Source organism: Mytilus edulis, chromosome 8 (assembly GCF_963676685.1).
Source record: "Mytilus edulis chromosome 8, xbMytEdul2.2, whole genome shotgun sequence".
Classification (NCBI taxonomy): Eukaryota; Metazoa; Mollusca; class Bivalvia; order Mytilida; family Mytilidae; genus Mytilus; species Mytilus edulis.
In genome coordinates, this window is record NC_092351.1 from 740472 (window position 1) to 766119 (window position 25648).

Below are 25648 nucleotides of genomic sequence, written 5' to 3' on the forward strand. Positions count from 1 at the left end.
GCATCTTATAGAAAGTCCCTAATTAGATCACGTATTGGGTGCCGATTTGATCAGCTGCCGCTTGATTTTTATATGGGGGCCAGGTGCCGATTTGACTTATACCGCTAATTAATGACGTCGTCGTGCAACCCCTTGTGATCCCCAAACAAATATTTATATGATCACTAAGTCAACTTTGCAAACCCAAATTCGATTGGTACAAAAATTTTAATCGTCCAATCAAAATTCATGTTACAAGAGATAAGTTCTCGCAATTCACGTTGGGACTAGTAACGTGAATCAGCTAGCAGATAGAAACTGTATCAAATAAAACGACGTTTACCAACAAAATAATTCATTTCACATAAAACAGTTTTACAGCTCAAGGTATGTTTTCCTCGTAAAAACTAATAACACAGAAAAAATACAAGTGTAATACAGGAAAAAAACAAAACAAAGGAAAAAGGGGGGATTGAAAAACTGCTTGGTGCAAAACTTTATAAATTATACTCGTATTATTGTGTATTGTATGTACTTAGGTTTGGACTGCTACTAGCTATGGAAACTTTCTTTGAAAGAGTTTTCCAGTTCTGTTTTTTTAATATGTGTATTGCACCATTTGGGAGTCGAGTCACTATACTGAACTAGGAATGTTTGACAAGTTTTCATACCATAATATGGTTTTAAGAAAACAATGCTCCATTTTGGTAGAATAATTTCTTTTGAAAAACAAAGAATTATACACCAATTGGTCTATACCATTATATGTCAATTGGTGGATTATACGTCAATTGAGGTATAATACACCAATAGGGCTCTTCACAGTTAGTTCGGCCATATTGGATAGGGGGCAGATTTTCATAATAGAGGTAAAAATGGTGTGAAAAATACGGGAAAACATCATTAAAACAGAGCTGTTGCTTGGAAACACACATAGGATTTCCCACACTTTCATACCATTTCCACCTCCTTCCAAAAAATCTGCCCCCTATCCAATATGGCCGAACTAACCGTGAAGAGCCCTATTGGTGGTTATTCCTGACCTGATCAATTGTGCTCTTTCCAATAAAATATTGAATTGAATTGAAAATTAGGGTTGAGAGGGGTTGTATTGAGATGTTGTAACAAAAAATCCATGACAACCAGTACAACGCTTTCCAGATAATTCATAAAAACTAGGATCTCATTGTATTATTGTTCTGTCAATGCATTTTGATGTATGTCATATTAGAATTCAACATTAAACCCTTAAATTCCAAATAAATCCAATAATACAATATTGTTACAAGATGCGGTATGCTTGCCAATGAGACTATTCTCCAACATGACAACAGAAGCCAAATGATGTAGAAGGTTTGCATTGTCCCACTGAAAAGGGAAAATAGTTCTTTGTCCAACAAAATACAATCCATGATTTTTTTGCAATATTCTATGTCTATGTACATTTTTTTTTTGTACCTGAGAAAAAATCAGGCAGTTAACGTAGGCGGATCCAGCAAAACTGATGATGCCCCCCCCTTAGGTCAGTCAGAGGGCCACTCTTTATACAAAAAGTTCTGCTGGATCTGCCACTGTTTAATATATGACTTTGAACAGCTAAAGTGTAACCTAATAATTTTTTATCCTGGGCAATGTGAATGACACAGGTTTATGACATCTGGTAAATTCTTTTTTGTGTTAATTTATTTATCAAACGCCACTTATTTATTGCTTTTTTTTTTTATGATTCATTCCATATTAAGACAATTGCACACTGCTTTTAAAACAAGTTTCTATTAATATTTTTCAATTGGTTAGCCAAAGATTAGCTGTATATTTGATAAAAGAGGGACGAAAGATACCAAATGGACAGTTGATAAGTTCGTGCAGGAAATTTTATTTAGAAATGGTTTAAGGGAGAAAATTCAAGTTGACACAATAAAAAAATTACACTGAAATTTATCAGCTATTAATCAAATTGTGAGAAAATACAGGATAAAATGATTTAACAACCACAGATATATGACTCACCATTGGCTGTTGGACTGTGTTATTACAATTATCATATATACATGTATATGTTGGTTGATAAGTTATTGTATCAACATAAATAAAAGTGAATAATTATATTATATTAATTATACATAAAATAATTCGCATCCTGTAGTTTTGAAAATAGTTTTTGAAGCATTTGTAACATATCTCTACCTTACCATTATTTTTTCTAGAAAATGGCGAACGCAATGATTCAAGATGCTTTACAGAATCAGCTTACTCAGGCAGCTCAGATGATGGAACAGCAAGTGGATGCTGAATTACATCGTCTTGACAACATGGATGAAGATGATTTCGAAAGTCTGCGCAGAAAACGAATGGAAGGGATGAAAAAGGCACAGAAGCAAAAACAGGATTGGATGACACAAGGTCATGGCAAATACACTGAAATTCTAGATGAAAAAGAATTCTTTGAAATGTGTAAAAAGAGTAAGCGTGTAGTTTGTCATTTTTACCGGGACAGTACATTTAGGTGTAAAATTGTAGATAAACATTTAGAAATCTTGGCTCATAAGCATATGGAAACAAAATTTGCAAAGATCAATGCAGAGAAATGCCCGTTTCTGATAGAGAGATTGAGGATTGTTGTCCTTCCTACGATGTGTGTGGCTAAAGATGGAAAAACAACAGACTATATTGTTGGTTTTGATGAAATGGGAGGTAAAGATGACTTTCCAACAGAAATGTTAGAATGGCGTTTAGGACGTGCTGATGTTATCAATTATAGTGGTGATTTATTGGAACCACCAAGTGTTGCAAGCGAGAAAAAGACAGGAATTTTAGGACATGCCAAGACAAGCAAAACAATTCGTGGAAGGAATGATGATTCCAGCGATGAAGACGATTGGTAGAGGTTTAAGACAATTTTGCTGATCCAACTGTCATTTAATTAAAGGCTTCACTACCAGTGACAATTGAAAACTTAATGAAAACATATATATTTACCATTGTTTACAGTGTACAAATTATTTTATTTATTGATATACATGTATTTATAAATATTTGATTAAATCTTGAATTTTTGGGGGGTAAATTTAAATTTGGAGTGTTTAGAAAACAGTTTGAAAAAATGCAATTGTTATGATGCCCTTTGTGTACATATACAATTGAGTTTGCTGGATTTTTTTTTTGTTGTTTGGAGTATTTTGGTCCAGTTTCTCTTCTTAATTTTGGTGATTTTGAGACATTTAAAAATTATCTTGAAAACAACACTTTAAGCTGTTTTGGTTAGAATATTAAAACAATAACATTTGGAAAGTTATTAATACTGTAAGTCATGAAATTATTGCGTGCATTTATTATTGCGATTTTGTCATTTTAGACTTAAATGCGATTTTAATTTTTACAATTTTGAGAAAAATCTTGTTTAGTTCATATAAGATATTTCAAAATGCGAGTTTAAATTATTGCGTTTACAACTCTGTAGCATTTTTTGCAATAATACAAAGCTCGCATTAATTTCTGAATTTACAGTAATCTGATTTGACCCAGATCATTAAAATGAACAGAAATTTCAAGTTCATGGAAAGAAGAAAAATACATTTGTAATACTTGCAAAATAAACTAATAAATCTTAAACCTGGAATATTGAAATTGTATCCAACTTTTCCCAGTGTAAGCTTACACTGCATGGTTGTTATACTAGTACTCTTTTAGTAAGTTGAAATCATTTCATGTGTTTTGGGTTTTTAGAATTTTTAAGTTTGATACTTTTAGGGGTCTTCTAAAACAAATGTAAACCTTATGGCCAATATTTATTCTTCCAATTTTGAATCCATTGTGTTACACAGCCTTGCAGAACATTCATTATTATGTTAGCAAGCTATTATCCCTCTCATGTAACTCACATACATGTATCACTCATTACCATATTTAATGTTTCTGTTACAAGACTGAAGAGAAAAGACAGATGGCCAACAGTTGGAATAAGATCTCTGAGTGAAGTGTTTTCCTGTAAATTGACTTACTGTATCAACTCATTACAAAGCTTGGTGTATAAATATCTCATAATAGTATTAATCTCATTATGAATGTAATACTGTAAACCTACTTATTTTCGCGTATACTTTATTTCGCGTTTTACCCTTTCTTGACCACTTCGCAGCTTTATAATTTTGCTATTATTTGATTTACTTGATGAAGTTTATTAAGGAAAGATCAAAGATTGACATATTCGCGACGATTTATATTCGTGTTATTTTTCTACTCGCGAAAATAAGTTGGTTTACAGTATTTGCTACTGGACATTAATTAGCTATCATTCAATTAGTAACTTTGGCATATTATGGTTAATATTATATAAGAATGTGAATTGCTGTAATAACCACACAATTTACCATATTATATGTATCTTTATGGAGCTTTACATGCTAATTTTATGTGGTTGTATGTTATGATGTAATTATTGTTAGAGTGAAAAATACCTTATAGGTTTCTGAATAAATATTTGTTTGAAAATTAAGATGTGTTTGTATACATTTGGCCTATTTATCATAATGTGTTCTCCCCAGTGTCTTCAAAAATCACATTTAGAAAACAATCATGTTAAAATACACATTCCACACTTTTTTAGCTCACATGGCCCGAAGGGCCAAGTAAGCTTATGCCATCAATTGGCGTCCGTCGTTGTCTGTCGTCTTAAACTATTTCAAGAATCTTCTACTCTGAAACTACTAGGCCAAATACTTCCAAACTTTAACTGAAGGGTATCTAGTTTATAAATTGTATCCGAAATTTTTATCTATCAACAAACATGGTCGCCATTGCTAAAAATAGAACATAGGGATCAAATGCAGTTTTTGGCTTATAACTCAAAAACCGAAGCATTTAGAGCAAATCTGACAAGGGGTAAAATTGATTATCAGGTCAAGATGTATCTGCCCTGAAATTTTCAGATGAATCGGACAACCCGTTGTTGGGTTGCTGCCCCTGAATTGGAAATTTTAAGGAAATTTTGCTGTTTTTAGTTATGAATATTATTATAGGTAGAGTTAAACTGTAAACAGCAAAAATGTTCAGCAAAGTAAGACCTAAAAATAAGTCAACATGACTGAAATGGTCAGTTGACCCCTTTAGGAGTTATTGCCCTTTATAGTCAATTTTTAACCATTTTTCATAAATCTTAGTTATCTTTTACAAAAATCTTCTCCTCTGAAACTACTAGGCCAAATTGAACTTAACTTGGCCACAACCATCATTGGAGTATCTGGTTTGAAAATTGTGTCCGGAGACCTGGCCAACCAACCAAAATGGCCACCATTACTTAAAATAGAACATAGGGGTCAAATGCAGTTTTTGGCTTATATCTCAAAAACTAAAACATTTAAAGCAGATCTGACATGAGGTAAAAATGTTCATTAGGTCAAGATCTATCAGCCCTGAAATTTTCAGATGAATCAAACAACCCATTGTTGGGTTGCTGCCACTTAATTGGTAATTTTAAGGAAATTTTGCAGTGTTTGGTCATTATCTTGAATATTATTATAGATAAAGATGAACTGTAAACAGCAAAAATGATCAGCAAAGTAAGATCTACAAATAAGTTAATATGACCAAAATTGTCAATTGACCCCTTAAGGGGTTATTGTCCTTTAATGACAATTTTTCACAATTTGTTCATCATATCTGCTAACTTTAAAAAATCTTCTCCTCTAAAACTACTCAACCAAATTCAACCAAACTTCATTTGAATCATCAGTAGGGTGTATAAAATAAAGTTTGTGTTTTATTTTCTATTTCCTCAAAAAACATGGCCGAAGGCATTGTTTGCCAGGTGAGCGATTCAGGCTCTTGAGAGCCTCTTGTTTAGCAAACAAGGATCTTACAAAATTCGACTTTTCTGGTCATTATTATCAACCAATGAAATATCTGCCTACAAATTATTGAAGGTGTGTAGTATCATAATGGCAAAGTTTTTTCAGTCTTGTATTCATTGTGTGGTCTAGTGAACACTGATATTTGGTGGCCTGTATCATGATCTACACGAGGAGAATTGTTTTAGTCTGGTATTCATTGGGTGGTCTTGTGAACACTGATATTTGGTGGCCTGTATCATGATCTACATGAGGAGAGTTGTTTTAGTCTGGTATTCATTGGGTGGTCTTGTGAATACTGATATTTGGTGGCCTGTATCATGATTTACATGAGGAGAGTTGTTTCAGTCTGGTATTCATTGGGTGGTCTTGTGAACACTAATATTTGGTGGCCTGTATCATGATTTACATGAGGAGAGTTGTTTCAGTCTGGTATTCATTGGGTGGTCTTGTGAACACTGATATTTGGTGGCCTGTATCATGATTTACATGAGGAGAGTTGTTTCAGTCTGGTATTCATTGGGTGGTCTTGTGAACACTGATATTTGGTGGCCTGTATCATGATTTACATGAGGAGAGTTGTTTCAGTCTGGTATTCATTGGGTGGTCTTGTGAACACTGATATTTGGTGGCCTGTATCATGATTTACATGAGGAGAGTTGTTTCAGTCTGGTATTCATTGGGTGGTCTTGTGAACACTGATATTTGGTGGCCTGTATCATGATTTACATGAGGAGAGTTGTTTCAGTCTGGTATTCATTGGGTGGTTGTGTGATCACTGATTTTTGACGGCCTGTATCATGATTTACATAAGGAGAGTTGTTTCAGTCTGGTATTCATTGGGTGGTCTTGTGAACACTGATATTTGGCGGTCTGTATCATGATTTACATGAGGAGAATTGTTTCAGTCTTGTATTCATTGGGTGGTCTTGTGAACACTGATATTTGGTGGCCTGTATCATGATTTACATGAGGAGAGTTGTTTCAGTCTTGTATTCATTTGGTGGATGTGTGAATACTGATATTTGGCGGCCTGTATCATGATTTCCATGAGGAGAGTTGTTTCAGTTTTGTATTCATTGGATGGATGTGTGAATACTGATATTTGGCGGCCTGTATCATGATTTACATGAGGAGAATTGTTTTAGTCTGGTATTCATTGGGTGGATGTGTGAATACTGATATTTGGCGGCCTGTATCATGATTTACATGAGGAGAATTGTTTTAGTCTGGTATTCATTGGGTGGATGTGTGAATACTGATATTTGGTGGCCTGTATCATGATTTACACGAGGAGAATTGTTTCAGTCTTGTCTTCATTAGGTGGATGTGTGAATACTGATATTTGGTGGCCTGTATCATAATTTACATGAGGAGAATTGTTTCAGTTTTGTATTCATTGGATGGATGTGTGAATACTGATATTTGGTGGCCTGTATCATAATTTACATGAGGAGAGTTGTTTCAGTCTTGTATTCATTGGGTGGCTGTGTGAATACTGATATTTGGTGGCCTGTATCATGATTTACATGAGGAGAATGGTTTCAGTTTTGTATTCATTGGATGGATGTGTGAATACTGATATTTGGTGGCCTGTATCATAATTTACATGAGGAGAATTGTTTCAGTCTGGTATTCATTGGGTGGCTGTGTGAATACTGATATTTGGTGGCCTGTATCATGATCTACCTGCAGAGAGTTGTTTCCGTCTTGTATTCATTGGATGGTCTTGTGAACACTGATATTTGGTGGCCTGTATCATGATCTACCTGAAAAGAGTTGTGTCAGTCTGATGTTCATTGGATGGTTGTGTGATCACTGATATTTGGCGGCCTGTATCATGATGCACCAGAGGAGAGTGTTTCAGTCTGGTATTCATTGGGTGGTCATGTGGACACTGATATTTGGTGGCCTGTATCATGATCTACATGAGGAGAGTTGTTTCAGTATAGTATTCATTTAGTGGCAGTGTGATTACTGATATTTGGTGGCATTGAAAGTATATTCAGGATGGTATATAAAAAAGAAGATGTGGTATTATTGCCAATGAGACTACTCTCCACAAGAGATCAAATGACACAGAAATTACCAACTATAGATCACTGTACGGCCTAAAAAGCAAATATTCTGTTGATGATATCAGTTAATAACCACTGACCCAATATATTCTGTTGATGACATCAGTTAATAACCACTGATCCAATATATTCTGTTGACGACATCAGTTAATAACTACTGATCCAATATATTCTGTTTTGATGATATCAGTTAATAACCACTGATCCAATATATTCTGTTGATGACATCAGTTAATAACCACTGATCCAATATATTCTGTTGATAACATCAGTTAATAACCACTGATCCAATATATTCTGTTGATGATATCAGTTAATAACCACTGATCCAATATATTATGTTGATGACAACAGTTAATAACCACTGATCCAATATATTCTGTTGATGATATCAGTTAATAACCACTGATCCAATATATTATGTTGATGACATCAGTTAATAACCACTGATCCAATATATTCTGTTGATGACATCAGTTAATAACCACTGATCCAATATATTCTGTTGACGACATCAGTTAATAACTACTGATCCAATATATTCTGTTTTGATGATATCAGTTAATAACCACTGATCCAATATATTCTGTTGATGACATCAGTTAATAACCACTGATCCAATATATTCTGTTGATAACATCAGTTAATAACCACTGATCCAATATATTCTGTTGATGATATCAGTTAATAACCACTGATCCAATATATTATGTTGATGACATCAGTTAATAACCACTGATCCAATATATTCTGTTGATGATATCAGTTAATAACCACTGATCCAATATATTATGTTGATGACATCAGTTAATAACCACTGATCCAATATATTCTGTTGATGACATCAGTTAATAACCACTGATCCAATATATTCTGTTGATGATATCAGTTAATAACCACTGATCCAATATATTCTGTTGATGACATCAGTTAATAACCACTGATCCAATATATTATGTTGGTGGCATCAGCTAATAACCACTGATCCAATATATTATGTTGATGACATCAGTTAATAACCACTGATCCAATATATTATGTTGATGACATCAGTTAATAACCACTGATCCAATATATTATGTTGGTGGCATCAGTTAATAACCACTGATCCAATATATTATGTTGATGACATCAGTTAATAACCACTGATCCAATATATTCTGAGGGTCTGGATAGGGGGGTCTGTTATTCTGTAAACATTTAAATTTCACCCCTTTTTTCTCTAATCTTCAAAAAGTTAACCCCTTTTATCTCTAATTTTCAAAAAAATAGACCACGCATTTCACTAATCTTCATTTTTTTTGGCCGTTATTCTCTATTCTTCATTTTTTAAGGGCATTATTCTTTAATCATTTAACCCCATCCAAACCCTCTATTCTGTTATTGACATTAGTTAATAATAGTTATCAAAACGTACCAGGATTATAATTAAGTACGCCAGACACGCGTTTTGTCTACATAAAACTCATCAGTGACGCTCCTATCAAAATATTTATAAAGCCAAAAAAGTACAAAGTTGAACAGCATTGAGGATCCAAAATTCCAAAAAGTTGTGCCAAATAAGGCTTAGGTTATCTATGCCTGGGATAAGAAAATCCTTAGTTTTTCGAAAAAATCAAAGTTTTGTAAACAGGAAATTTATAAAATGACCACATTATTGATATTCATGTCGGAGTGTTGACTACTGGGCTGGTGATACCCTCGGGGACGAAATGTCCACCAGCAGTGGCATCGACCAAGTGATGAAAATAGTTTTCAAAAGGTACCAGGATTATAACTACTGATCCAATACATTATGTTAATGACATCAGTTAATAACCACTGATCAAAAAATATTATGTTAATGCCATCAGTTGATAACCACTGATCAAAAATATTATGTTAATGACATCAGTTATTAACCACTGATCCAATATATTCTGTTATGACATCAGTTAATAACCACTGATCCAATATATTATTTTAATGACATCAGTTATTAACCACTGATCCAATATATTATGTTGGTGGCGGCATCAGTTAATAACCACTGATCCAATATATTATGTTAATGACATCCGTTAATAACCACTGATCCAATATATTATTTTAATGACATCAGTTATTAACCACTGATCCAATATATTATGTTGGTGGCGGCATCAGTTAATAACCACTGATCCAATATATTATGTTAATGACATCCGTTATTAACCACTGATCCAATATATTATTTTGGTGGCATCAGTTAATAAACACTGATCCAATATATTATGTTGGTGGCATCAGTTAATAACCACTGATCCAATTTATTCTGTTAGTGATAACAGTTAATAACCAATGTTCCAATATATTCTGTTGATGACATCAGTTAATAATCACTGATCCAACATATTCTGTTGCTGACATCAGTTAATAACCGATGATCCAATATATTCTGTTAATGACATCAGTTAATAACCACTGATCCAATATATTATGTTAATGACATCAGTTATTAATCACTGATCCAATATATTATGTTGGTGGCATCAGTTAATAACCACTGATCCAATATATTATGTTAATGACATCCATTATTAACCACTGATCCAATATATTATGTTGGTGGCATCAGTTAATAACCACTGATCCAATATATTCTGTTGGTGACATCAGTTAATAACCACTGATCCAATATATTATGTTAATGACATCAGTTATTAATCACTGATCCAATATAATATGTTGGTGGCATCAGTTAATAACCACTGATCCAATATATTCTGTTGATGACATCAGTTAATAACCACTGATCCAATATATTCTGTTGATGACATCAGTTAATAACCACTGATCCAATATATTCTGTTGGTGACATCAGTTAATAACCACTGATCCAATATATTATGTTGATGACATCAGTTAATAACCACTGATCCAATATATTATGTTGATGACATCAGTTAATAACCACTGATCCAATATATTCTGTTGATGATATCAGTTAATAACCACTGATCCAATACATTCTGTGAATGATATCAGTTTATTACCACTAATCCAATATCATATTCTGCGGATTAGCCTTACATACTGCTTTAAAAAAATATTTGATTAGAAAATGTTAAGTTTAGAATAGAAAAATTTATTCTTGTAATTTAGTATAAAGAAAATATACGCTTTTATCATACTGTCCAATAGATTTATAATGGACACTGACATTATAAACAGATATATCGAACTAATATATTTCAAATTAAAATTGTAACCAGTCTTTATTTGCCTCTACATTTTCGACTATGGGTATACCCGAAAGGTTTTAAAGCTATATCTTTGCAAAAAAGAACAACTAGAAACTATTTCATACTATCCCAACAGTGTACATGTATATTGTCTTTCCTGTTACGACAGTCACTTGTCTTTTCTGTTACGACAGTCACTTGTCTTTTCTGTTATCGTAAATATACGCTCCTGTTACTGTTCAGTGACGAAAGGACACGTGTACATTTTTCAAAACGGGACGTAAGGGAAGTGTTGTGTTTATTTACAGCAGAAAAAAGCTGAATACGCAGAATCGCTATCTTAGTAAAGCATTTTTTATGTATTTTTCTTCGCAAAAATTGAAAATAGATAAAAATCTACAAATGTGCACGGCAGAAAGAAACTATATTTTTTGACAAAGCCCATTTAGTGTTCCGTAAAATTCTAGCGCCATTGGTGGGTCTAATGTAGATGAAACGCTCGTCTTACGTAAACAAAAATATAATATAAAAATGAGGAGAGGGGGTACGAATAACGATAAGTCAACTTTATCCACCAGAGTTTAAATGGAGTGGTATTAGGCAATTATAATGCCACCATATTGCCTTCAACAATCAGAAAAACACAACTATATCGTACAGTCGGCTATAAACAACTGAGTTAGGCAGCAACCGTTTGATTTTCTGGGGGGGCTATGGTTTTTTTTTCTGGACAAATTTTTTTTTTCGCCTGCGGCGAAAAACAATCTATGTTTTTTGCGACAAGTCGAAAACAATTTTTCTCTTTCAATTTTAGCATTACATATAGTGGCAGCTGAGGGTCAAACAAACAATTTTTTTTTCTCAGAATCAAAAACAAATTATTTTTTTCTCCAAAAACTGGAAACAAACTTTTTTTTCCAAAAAAAACCATAGCCCCCCCCAGAAAATCAAATGGTTGCTGCCTTAAGACCAAGACATGAAAATTGTGAAACAATTCAAATGAGAAAACTATACCTAATTTATAATAAAACGGCAATACGAAAAAACAGATTTCGTGTCGATCCGGCCCCACGTCGATCCGGCCCAAGTCGATCCGTCCCACGTCGATCCGGCCCATATGTAAAGTCGATCCGGCCCCAATAAAAAATATATTTATAAGGAATAAAAATAAAGATATATATTAATTGTAATTCATAAATATTTATGATTTTTTTTATTATAATGTAAAAGGTGTACGCTGTACGGTAAAAAAAATAAGGCTTTTGAAAAATATTTTCTTTAGATGAGCATAAGAAAACTAGGTTGATTATGTTTTTATTACAAGTTTTCAAGATTGAGTATCATTATATTAAAACGTATATAAAAGAATTCAGACATCAACCTGCGTAAAAAATAATTTTCACATGTGCAGATATATATATTCATTAAATAAAATAATAAAATAAGTAAAAAGTTAACAGTTCCATTCTATCGATTTCATCCTGTTATCCTGAAGAGTCCCAATGGAAGGATGAAATCCTGTTATCCTGAAGAGTCCCAATGGAAGGATGAAATCCTGTTATCCTGAAGAGTCCCAATGGATGGATGAAAGCGATAGAATGGAACTGTTAACTTTTTACTTATTTTATTATTTTATTTAATGAATATATATATATATATATATATATATACAACTCGTCTAAACATCAACCCAACAATATATATATATATATGTTAGATAAATTATTCATTTCCTATTATCATACAAAAAGGGTTCTGATCTTCTATCTACAATATACTAGAAGTAAAAAAAATATGAAAGTTTCACCTTAGTGAAAGCAGAGACATGTATTATATGTCTCTGGTGAAAGATGATGATGTCGGAATCGTTATATTTTTGTGTTTTGCCAACTTGAAATGTCTATGATTGTCTATGTAATGAAATAACTGATATTTGCATGGATGGCACGGTGAACTATTCGATACATGGGTGTAAAATGGCAACTTCATTCAATCCTCTTGTGTTTATGTTACTTCCACTTTTTATCAAAATGTGGGATCTGCTTATTGATTTACCGGATACCGAAAAAACAAAGGCAGACATGAACAAACGACAACCACTTTACAACAGGCTCCTGGTGTACTTGTGATCAGTACATTAAGAATTCGACGGGATTGAACATGTCACGGCCGTGAACGCTCAACCGTCCCCTAACCCGGGACAGTGGCATAACAACACAACAAAAACCTGAATCTTTGATAATGTTTTTATTTTAAGCTAACAATACAGAGAAAAGGAGGTTAAATGATATTTGTTTGCTTTTCCACCGTTTTTAATTTTTCATTACGATAGAAGGGCACTTACTTGCACATATACTGTGTCGGTAGTAACCAAAAATAATCGTTCCACTGAAAATAGCGAAAATATATTTTCTTAATAATCTTTGAAGTCCGTTTGATTTTTGTCTCGCATGCTCGCCAACATGGTTCATCTGACTGTAATTGCATTTTCTCAGAACATTGCAAATGTGAATTTTATGTGATACTTTTTGCAAAACCTTCATATAACACACTTTCAACATAATTCAAGTGATAATTAAAACAGACGAGACGTTTCAGCGTGTGCACTCTTGTTGAATCTCAACAAATATGGACGCGTTATCTGAATGAAAAGGTTTCTAAATTATGAAGTAATGTGACTGAAAGTAATCATTAAAGTCTCCTTCCCCTGTCAGATGGCTAAGAATGAAAAAAAAAGTCTTTTAAACAGTAAATTCAATGTGAAGACAAAGGAAGTATTTGCAGTGACACATTCTTTGACCTTAGGTTTAACTTAGATGTTTTAGAAGTCCATGAAAAGATGGCGCTATGTCTCGCTTTTATGATTTTCATGGACATCATACCAATTTCTGGATACTAGTAGTCTTTTGTTTGTGTTTGTCAACTTCAACTTGTCCCAGTTGGCATGTAAAATCTGTTTACTGAACTAAGCAAAATACCTTCAGTCAACGAATTTGTGACTTGATAGTGTTTCAACTGTGATGCCAAACTCCGCATTTGAATATAACAGGTTGACGCTGACGCATGTTTTGACTTGAAAGTTCGACGTGATATATTCAAAATTCATCTATAAAAAGTAAAATCCCCCCAAAAAAATTATTTAAAAACACAATCTCACACTGTTAGGCTGTTCCTTTATTATTTGATTAGAAATTGTTCGAGTTAAACTTATAATCCCCCCCCCCCCCCAAAAAAAAAAAAATTTCTTAAAATAGAATTTTTTTTCTGTACTGTATTTATTTTCACTAAAAAATTTAAAAAGAATCAACGCTTTTTAGTTAAAAGATTTTTACATGTAATGGATGTCAAATAATTAGACTACTATGATCTACTATGTTTTAACAGAGGTGCACAGCCCGACAAGCTTTTTTGAAAGATAATACTTTTATGTTTTCTATTTAAGCGCTGTAACGATGATGAATCAACGTGATATATGTGATTTAATTCGATTCCCACACATGCGTGGTCCTTTCCAAACTGTAAATGGCGACATGTGCTCGATGAGAATTTCATATTTTCTCATGCCATGTTAGCCTGCAAGTTTTCGTAGATAATTGGTTGTCATCGGGTTTGTTACACTCAGAACTGGTGTTAGGATTTAAAATTATCGAGAGAAGGAAAAATTCATATCAGTTTGTTTTATTTCGAATGTAAACATTGTGCTCTTGCAGACAACGTGGCTTCACATCTTTTGATTTTAAAAATCGTATTGTAGATGAATTTGAGCTTTTTAGTATTGTAAAGAAAGTTTTCTTGTAGATTTCATATTGGAGAACCTTTTGAAATTTGTTTAAACTGGTGTCAACGTCGATTTAATCGTTGTGCACAAAAAATCTGTAAATAGACACGTTCTGTTGACTAGATTTAAAACGAGGCTCTGTGTTTGAGATAATTTTTGCATATTGTCGACGAAATACTTTTTAGCTTTTCACTATTACTTGTTACTGTTAATTTGAAATTTTGTATTGCTCCGCGATGGACTGATGCATAATCGTCTGTTACAACAATAATAATAAAATATTTTGTGGAAACATTTCGAAGGGAGTTGCAGACATGGCTACAGCTGTAGGGTCAAATGCTCCCAGTGAACATTTCCAATCTGACAACATGGCCTCAGAGGAACGAGCAGACTCTGGCACCACAGTTAATAATAATGAGGAGAGTCCACCAAAACCGGGGACAGATGAAAACATAGAAAACGAAACTGCTGGTGAAGATGAAAAATGTGAAAAGGAGAGGACTAAAGTGAAGAAATTTGACAATAAAAATTATGTTGAAGCCCCTCTTCCTAAGTCAAACCCTTGGAATAAAAGTGCACAACCAACCAGTCCACCAGTCAAGATTGTTAAAAAACCAGCAGGTAAATAAAAATTATGTTGAAGCCCCTCTTCCTAAGTCAAACCCTTGGAATAAACAACCAACCAGTCCACCAGTCAAGATTGTTAAAAAACCAGCAGGTAAATAAAAATTATGTTGAAGCCCCTCTTCCTAAGTCAAACCCTTGGAATAAACAACCAACCAGTCCACCAGTCAAGATTGTTAAAAAACCAGCAGGTAAATAAAAATTATGTTGAAGCCCCTCTTCCTAAGTCAAACCCTTGGAATAAACAACCAACCAGTCCACCAGTCAAGATTGTTAACAAACCAGCAGGTAAATAAATTATGTTAGATAACATTGGAAAATAAAGCCCAACACTTGTAAGTTGTACATGTTGTATTCAGAAAGGTGCTGGCTATGTTCCTAGAGGGGTGTGTTGGGTTGGAGGGGTCCTTGTCCCAAAATCACAGTTTAAAAACATGAAATGATTAATCCTGACATCCCAAAATTTAGAAAAAAGGATTCTCCAATTCCGAAAGGACCAATTCCGAAATCCCGAGTTTTAAAACACCCAATCCTGAAAAAGGTCCTGCCCCGGCAGGGAAAAGAAATGACTATTATTACTTGTGAGACTAACAGTGAACCAGATTTCACATGGAAATCACAGGTACATGTAACTAAAAGCATCTTTGGTTGATATACATACATGTATTTATTGAATCACTGAAGCATGACTTGAGCAGGTCCCTGCTTAGGCTTTCAGTGGCCTCGTTTCCTGTGAAAATTTCTGGGTCCGCCACTGGTATACGTGTAATATGTACTGTTTCATTCGATTAGGCCGAGAAAAAAAAGATCTGTGTTTCCGGTAACCCGACCGACCCTGTTTTTTAGCCCCGACCCTAACTTTTTTATTGGATCTTCCAAAAAAAAAAAAAAAAAAAAAATCAACCGACCCTGTTTTTGACACAGGCTTCTGATAGATGACATAATATTTTTTCTCTCTTGCTTCCTCTTGCAAAGAAAGCCAGTAAAACATTTTATTAATGTCAAAAGGTATTCCAAATAGGTTAAAATCCAAGAAATTTGCACAGCAGGTGCTTCCAAAACATTGCAAATGGCACACTTCCGGTTTTTGAAACTAATTACGGATCCTGACTTGGAAAAAACATGATAATTTTCCGGATTTCATTTACGATGTCAAAAAAAAAAAAAAAAAAAAAAAAAAAGAATTCCGGCCTACCGACCCTATTTTTCAAAATGATGTTACCGGAAACACATATCTTTTTTTTTTAGGCCTTACCTCATTTACATGTATGACAAGTCTGGCAAATCAGTTTTCCACACAATCTCTTCATGCTGTAAGATTTTAATTTGATATTTGGTTTATTGTTTATCATGACAAGTTACAGATCAAGGCCAAATTTGTTTTGGTCTGATGAAATTGTGTGACAAGTTACATGTATGGTCCTTTGACTTAGAAAATTTACAAAAATAATCATTTTTCCGCACTGTTTTTTGTCATTGTTGAAGATATTGATTTGATAATTAGTATATATACATGTAGTTAATCATGACAAGTCACAGATCAATTTCTATTTAAGTGTGATTTTGTGCAGAGTTATGGTCCTTGGACTTAAAAATTTCACTCAAATAATCAGTTTTCAACACTTTTTTTCATGATGCTTGAAAATATTGACTTGATACTTGTAAGAAAGTTATAGATCAAGATAGAATTTTGTTTTAATTCAAAGAATTTTTAGCCGGTTGGGGACTATGTGTTGCTGTATTGCATGGCAATACACACAGAATGCTTGTTTTTTTTTTACATTTTCGAAGACCTATTAAAAAAATACTTTATAAAGTTTCAGGAAGGACATTTTTCAATTTGAACAAATTCTGATTATGAACCGCAAACAATCGCTCATTTTCAAAGAGTAAATAATGTAAAATTTTGACAAACCTAAATTTTTCGATAATACAAATTGAAAGTTGCAGAAATGTGTGTCTTTCAAGTATATTTTCTTGTGTGGACGTTCTATAATTTAGTCTCCTCTTTAAGGAAATAACCTGGGTATTAAACCATCAAAAAGAAATGATCTCAATGTGCTGAAATGTGATGAATTTTTCCAGTATATTGAGACAATGCCATGTGACAAATCAATAACAAAACTGATAGAAGTCATTAGTGAAGAAATTTGAGTGATCAAAATAACTTTCATTAGGCTTTCATCAAATTAACTATTGTTAGGATCTTTAAATACTATATTAGGCCTAAAAAAAAAAGATATGTGTTTCCGGTAACATCATTTTGAAAAATAGGGTCGGTAGGTCGGAATTCTTTTTTTTTTTTTTTTTTTTTTTTTTTTTACATCGTAAATGAAATCCGGAAAATTATCATGGTTTTTCCAAGTCCGGATCCGTAATTAGTTTCAAAAACCGGAAGTGTGCCATTTGCAATGTTTTTGAAGCACCTGCTGTGCAAATTTCTTGGATTTTAACCTATTTGGAATACCTTTTGACATTAATAAAATGTTTTACTGGCTTTCTATGCAAGTAGAAGCAAGAGAGAAAAAATATTATGTCATCTATCAGAAGCCTGTGTCAAAAACGGGGTCGGTTGATACAATTTTTTTTTTTTTTTTTTTGAAGATCCAATAAAAAAGTTAGGGTCGGGGCTAAAAAACAGGGTCGGTCGGGTTACCGGAAACATCGATCTTTTTTTTCTCCACTTATATATTTTATTGGAAACAAATTGTTATAAGTTTTTTTTCCATCAGCAAATAATGAAGGGATACGCCATGTCTCCAGAGAACAGCTTATTGTCAACTGATATAAACAAATAAAAGGTTACTCATCACTGCTCCATTGATACATGTAGATTGTTGTTGTTTAATACCACTTCAGCACTAGAAATTATATCATGGTGTTTAGAGATTTTAGTAATAGAAAATGCCAGTCCGTGTCAAAGTGTGTGGAGAAAACCATCAACCTTCTGTGTTTCTGTTGGTCCGGTCTTGTTCGTGCTATCCAGATTTGGCCAGATTATTTATTCCCCCTACCATAGCAGAAGGAGCATTAAATTTTACCTTTGTCCATCTGTCTGTACGTTCCGAAAATTAGTTTCCATTCTCTTAACTTTTGTTTGCTTCATCATAAATGTTATGAAACTTATATGTTATTTATATACACAAAGCATATGACCACAAAACACAGAATAAGATTGAGTTTGGAACTTGGTCTTTGGATGGTGTCACTTTTAACTTTCCTGAGTTAAGTCCCTTTAGAAATCTAAAAAAAATCCTGAATTTCTCATTGCATCCTATAACTTAAGCTTGCCTTAACTAGATGTTTCAAACTTATACACAATTACCACATAAAAGTTTTAACACAGATCAAGTCTGAATTTTAGTGGGGTAGCAGTGTCAGGTTTTAGTTATGTCCCTTTACAAATGGAAAAAATGCTGAATTTTCATAATGTTCTTAGTTTGTCTCAACCAAATGGCATGAATATTTTTCACAATGCTTATTACCCCAAACCTTATAATTGGTTCATGTGTGGTTTGGCTAGTGTCTCTTTTATCATTTAGTTAGTCCCTTTATAATGTTACATGCAAGTGGGGGCATCATCCACTTATTTCAATTTAATATATAAATTAAGGTCATAAGGTCTATATCAGTATTGCCTGAAAAAATTGGTGCTGATCAGCTTGTTTAAAATGAGTGAAGCCCTGAAAAATACTAATTATATATGGAAAATTTCATCGAAAGGACTATCATGTGAACAATTTTTGCAACATTTTTTAAAAGTTTAAGCAATGTCTAAGAAAAGTTTGAAAATTAGTGCTGATTGAATATTTAAAAAAAGAGATACATCTATGTCAACTGATATATTAATTATATTGAATTAGGTTTTCAAGCTTTTATTTCTTAAAGGGGCATTGGTGGCAGAGTGGTGTAAGTAGTTACTACTGTAACCACTAGCCAGTCAACACTGAGGTTGTGAGTTCGAACACGGCTTGTGTGGGTGCACTTGACTCAAATCTTAATTGACTAGGATTGTCAGTTTTCCTATCAAAGGTCTGTGGTTTTCTCCGGGCACTCTGGCCTCCTCCATCAATAAAAACGGGACGCCACAAAATTGCCTAAATGCAGTGCTTAAAAGTGGCATTAAAACATCAGAAATCAAATCAACTCAAATCATTTCTTAAAATATTTGTAAAAAAAAACCTTAAAAATCTAAATCTATATATGTGCAATGGAGTGGACATTGGATCTCTGTTCTTATATACAGTTTTGGTTGACCACTCCTACATTTCAGGAAAACATGGATTCCCGTACTAAATGTATACACCATTATTAATAGGTTTTATGAAGTCTCATTTAATTGAAGTTTGCAGTATTTGTGACAGGCCAGTAATTTTCAAACTTATTTTAAAAGTCTGATATTCCTATCCAAGTTGCAAAATGATACATGTACATTTATTAGGTCAATATATCTTGTGTTATCTACACATATGTTGTCATGTGACCAAAATAAGATATACATGAACAATGCAACATACAGGTGACAAAATATTTGCCGCAGAGTTTGATTTTGCTGTGAGGTAAATGTTTATCCTATATTTGATTGGTTATACTAGATTACCACATGTTACATTTGAGTTCTGATGGACTGACAGTTTATTGATTGTGATAGAATTATATTGTGAGAATTTGACAGGTGGTTAGCTCCAATCCAGTACATGCAGAACTATTTTGACTGAAGGGTCTGTGAAATCTTGAAAGCTGTACAAAAATATTATTTGCACTGACAACATTCTACTTCACTATAAAAACAAGTGAACTGCTGCTAAAATAAGTACTCTACTAACTTTTGGAAAGCATGGAATTGTTGTCCATATGCTAACATCTACAATGTAATGCCAATATGGTCCAATATATCATTCATACTTTAACCTGATCATTGTTGTATACAAACTTGACTCTAGTTAACTTAATTCACATATGTCATCATCTTTATCTTAAATCGTATTTGGTCTAAAAGACAAATGTGACCTAGAGAGAACTTTTGTTAATTGGAAAAAGACATGCCACATCTGACAATGTTTCTATGTACATGTATCACTCCTGTACAGAATAATCACAAGTTGATATGTCTTCTTCATTCCTTTATGCATTTGACATGCACAGGGTTTTTCCTTTAAGTTTACTTTATCTGTCAAATTGTCTTATAGTTATAATGACTGCCTTGACTTGAAAATGAACAAAGAGTTAATGTGCAAGTAATTGTCCTACATCTGAGAGAAATGGTAAGAAAATCGTAAATCAGACAGAAGCTAAAATGCTTTCAGATAATTCTTGTTGGATTTAATGCTTTGTTATGTTGATTTTATTGAATTTAGCATTTTTGGGATATTTTGTGTAAAACCTTCACAAACAAAATTGATTAACTCATAGTTGTACAAATTTTGATGACTCCTTTAATAAGGGAGGTTCATTCGAATAGGTTGGGTTACATATATATGTAAATTAATTATTTTTTAACAAGATTATCAATACAGTATATTTATACCAGATGAGCAATTTATACTCCCTAAAAGATTTTATTTTAAATCAATTAATTTAGGATTTTCCAAAGCAAAACAAGAACTTTTCCATACAAATTGTTAGAAAAGGGATTAAAAGTTGTTGTTTATGTTTGACGACTTACACATTCTCCAATCTTGTTGATAGATGTATTACGCAATAAAAATAATATTTCTCCATATAACAGTGATTACATATTGTTCTATTGATATTTTACAGGTGATGAAGTGAAAGTTATTAAACCTAAGGTAGAAGTAAAAAAAACAGCTCAGGTAAGCACAGGTGAAAACCTGTATAGTAAGACCTTCAAAATATCAAAATATAGGTCACAAGAGCAAATAAAAGGGTGAATTACGAGTCTTGTAAAAAAATTGAATCACAAAAAAAGTTTTGAAAAGACAGCTGAAAACTGTAAATGTTAAATGTGATGACAGATGTGAACTGTTTGACACTGTAATGATTAAGTTAACAGCATAATAACAAGACTAAAATTTTATTCAATTGTTGAGATTTCAATTGTACAGACTTCAGTGTAGAACTTGCAATGTGTAAAATACACTTAATTCATTTTAATTTTTTGGAATATCAATTTTGATCTGATTTTTATGTACATTATGTAGGTATGTGAGAATCACGAAATTTGGAGTTGAATGAAAAACCAACTACCTATATCTTTATCTGTAGATCATAAAAACAATGAAAAACCAACTACCTATATCTTTATCTGTAGATCATAAAAACAATGAAAAACCAACTACCTATATCTTTATCTGTAGATCATAAAAACAATGAAAAACCAACTACCTATATCTTTATCTGTAGATCATAAAAACAATGAAAAACCAACTACCTATACCTTTATCTGTAGATCATAAAAACAATGAAAAACCAACTACCTATATCTTTATCTGTAGATCATAAAAACAATGAAAAACCAACTACCTATATCTTTATCTGTAGATCATAAAAACAATGAAAAACCAACTACATGTACCTATATCTTTATCTGTAGATCATAAAAAGTATGCACATAACAATACATTTATATTCCCCCAAAATAACAATTTATCATGTAAATACAATGTTAGAGATTAGTTTCAATTTTTACTGCATTGTTCAAAGCTTCATCGAAATTTGATTTTCAGATGAACAAAAAATAAGAATGTGTATTCTCTCTATATTATAGTCTAGCAAACCAAATTTTTTCCTATACAAGGATGTGTACATGATGTATGTAATAATATTCATTGATTGTTTAATATTTTATTTAACATGTTTTAAACAGCACATCACTATAACATCAAATAAACAATCTTTTTTGTAGCCTTCCTCTGCTAGTCTAAGTGATGAGAATTGGCCAGCATTACATGAAGTAACTGAGGTAAGTCTCTAATATACAGTACAGGAACATGACATAGAAAAGACACTAAAATAGATGATACTTAAAGTTCTCAACAAGATGACAGTATATTGTAAACATGGTAGAACTGTGGAAATGATGTTATCTATCCGTGTTTCACCTGAGTAAAATGATTACACCTGATGATTCTGATCCACATAAAAGGTATCTATCCTTTGGTCAATAAGGGAAAACAGTGTTGTCATGCTTGCCCTTACATACTTAATGAATAATTTAGAATGTTTTGATTCAGCACCATTTCATAAGTTTAATTTAATATTGTTAAGTATAGAAAGAAAAATTTGTCTATTTATCATGTGTTCATAATTGTCCAAACATACTTTATTTATAGACTCAGACAACAAAGAAACCAATGAAAACTGCTGTTACAAATCAACCGTCTGCTGGCTCATCAGGCAGCCAATCACAGGGCAGTGATTCAGGGGGAGAAGATTCCTCAAAGGAAAATAAAGATACCTCCAGTAATAATGGAGATGGTCCAGGAACTCCTAGGCGTAGCCGAGGAATACGCAGTAAGTATTTATTGGTTAACAAATTCCTTAATTATTAATTTTATATTCTGGAACTACTGAGGCTCAGCTGAGGAAAAAAATGGCAAATTTGCATCAGAATTATTTTGACTGAGCGGTAGAAAGAATAGATTGTATTGGTCTTTGAATTGTCAGGGTACAAAAGGTATGTCTTACCCTCTGACAGGATACAGAAACTACCTTACATTTGAATTACAAAGTAATTTTATGGCATGAAGGAAAAAATCCAAATGATTAATTTAATAGAACAATTAGACTACTGTACACTTACCTGTTGAAATAATGAATTACAAAATAAGTTTTTGGAAAAGGCTTGGATCAAAAGGTATTGGAATCATGGAAAACAAATGATGCTAGACAACGGCCAAACAATATTATTTAAACAAACAATACCCACATTGGAAGTGTCAGAATTAGTCCATCTTTCAACAAAGTTTCACTCTAGTAGCCACTTGAGGCCTTCAAAGAGCAATAACTCAAATTAGATTTCTGTGGTTTTTATACGACCGCAAATTTTGAAAAAATTTTCGTCGTATATTGCTATCACGTTGGCGTCAGCGTCGTCGTCGTCGTCGTCGTCGTCGTCGTCGTCGTCCGGCGTCCGAATACTTTTAGTTTTCGCACTCTAACTTTATTAAAAGTGAATGGAAATCTATGAAATTTTAACACAAGGTTTATGACCACAAAAGGAAGGTTGGTATTGATTTTGGGAGTTTTGGTCCCAATATTTTAGGAATTAGGGGCCAAAAAGGGCCCAAATAAGCATTTTCTTGGTTTTCGCACTATAACTTTAGTTTAAGTTTATAGAAATCTATGAAATTTTGACACAAGGTTTATGACCACAAAAGAACGGTTGGGATTGATTTTGGGAGTTTTGGTCTCAACAGTTTAGGAATTAGGGGCCAAAAAAGGGCCCAAATAAGCATTATTCTTGGTTTTCGCACAATAACATTAGTTTAAGTAAATAGAAATCAATGAAATTTAAACACAATGTTAATGACTACAAAAGGAAGGTTGGTATTGATTTTGGGAGTTTAGGTCCCAACAGTTTAGGAATTAGGGGCCAAAAAGGGACCCAAATAAGCATTTTTCTTGGTTTTCGCACCATAACGTTAGTATAAGTAAATAGAAATCTATGAAATTTAAACACAAGGTTTATGACCATAAAAGAAAGGTTGGGTTTGATTTTGGGAGTTTTGGTCCCAACATAATAAGGGGCCCAAAGGGTCCAAAATTAAACTTTTGTTTGATTTCATCAAAATTGAATAATTGGGGTTCTTTGATATGCTGAATCTAACTGTCATGACTGTGTATGTAGATTCTTAACTTTTGGTCCCGTTTTCAAATTGGTCTACATTAAGGTCCAAAGGGTCCAAAATTAAACTTAGTTTGATTTTGACAAAAAATGAATCAGTTAGGTTCTTTGATATGCTGAATCTAAAAATGTACTTAGATTCTTGATTATTGGCCCAGTTTTCAAGTTGGTCTAAATCGGGGTCCAAAATTAAACTTTGTTTGATTTCATCAAAAATTGAATAAATGGGGTTCTTTGATATACCAAATCTAACTGTGTATGTAGATTCTTTATTTTTGGTCCTGTTTTCAAATTGGTCTACACTAAAGTCCAAAGGGTCCAAAATTAAACTTAGTCTGATTTTAACAAAAATTGAAATCTTGAAGTTCTTTGATATGCTGAATCCAAAAATGTACTTAGATTTTTTTATTATGGGCCCAGTTTTCAAGTTGGTCCAAATCAGGATCTAAAATTATTATATTAAGTATTGTGCAATAGCAAGTCTTTTCAATTGCACAGTATTGAGCAATGGCAAGAAATATCTAATTGCACAATATTGTGAAATATCAAAATATCAATTTTTTTTTTAATTAGAGTTATCTTTCTTTGTCCAGAATAGTAAGCAAGAAATATCTAATTGCAAAATATTGTGCAATAGCAAGATTTTTTTTTAATTGGAGTTATCTTTCTTTGTCCAGAATCAACTTAAATCTTTGTTATATACAATATACAATGTATATTCACTTTTTACTACCAACTGATAAATTGAAATAATCTTTACCATTCAGTGATAACAAGCAGTTTTTTTACATCTTAATATTTTATGATGTATTTAAATGAGTAGTTATTGTTGCAAACTCCATTAGAAATTTTAATTGAGATTAGTTTTGGAATAAGGGAAAGAGGAATGTGATTAAAAAAATTGGGTTCAATTTTTCTCATTTGAAATTTCATAAATAAAAAAGAAAATTTCTTCAAACATTTTTTTGAGAGGATTAATATTCAACAGCATAGTGAATTGCTCTAAGAGAAACAAAAATTTTAAGTTCATTAGAACACATTCATTCTGTGTCAGAAACCTATGCTGTGTCAACTATTTAATCACAATCCAAATTTAGAGCTGAATCCAGCTTGAATGTTGTGTCCATACTTGCCCTAACCGTTCAGGGTTCAACCTCTGCGGTCGTATAAAGCTACGCCCTGCGGAGCATCTGGTTACACATCAGACATATTGCTGGTGAAATTCGGGGGAAGGGGCAGAGACTTAAAATAAAACCTGACTGCCTTATTTACTCCCTAACTAACTTTATATCATGTCTATAGGCAAATCCTTTGATCCTAGTACTCCAATGCAT

General features: G+C 32.9%; 2 protein-coding genes across 5 annotated transcripts in view; both read left to right on the forward strand.

Annotated features, from left to right (window-relative positions):
• Nucleotides 1-220: 220 nt before the first annotated feature.
• Nucleotides 221-4474, forward strand: LOC139484544 (thioredoxin domain-containing protein 9-like). Its single transcript, XM_071268273.1, has 2 exons — nucleotides 221-366; nucleotides 2187-4474. Exon 2 carries the CDS (start codon nucleotides 2190-2192, stop codon nucleotides 2862-2864), a length of 675 nt encoding a protein of 224 aa, XP_071124374.1. The 5' UTR covers nucleotides 221-366; nucleotides 2187-2189; the 3' UTR covers nucleotides 2865-4474.
• A 10097-nt stretch (nucleotides 4475-14571) lies between these two features.
• Nucleotides 14572-25648, forward strand: part of LOC139484545 (la-related protein 1-like) — a 44734-nt gene continuing 33657 nt past the window's right edge. For 2 of the 4 annotated variants that reach the window (XM_071268274.1, XM_071268277.1), the window contains exons 1-4: nucleotides 14572-15505; nucleotides 21269-21321; nucleotides 22374-22430; nucleotides 22801-22981. In XM_071268274.1, coding sequence (XP_071124375.1) covers nucleotides 15199-15505; nucleotides 21269-21321; nucleotides 22374-22430; nucleotides 22801-22981 — 598 coding nt within the window. In that variant the 5' untranslated portion in view covers nucleotides 14572-15198. The other 2 variants (XM_071268275.1, XM_071268276.1) reach the window with 2 other exon arrangements.

What these genes read in the sequence shown, in the direction of transcription:
- LOC139484544 (XM_071268273.1), top strand. Translation starts at nt 2,190, where the DNA reads ATGGCGAACGCAATGATTCAAGATGCTTTACAGAATCAGCTTACTCAG.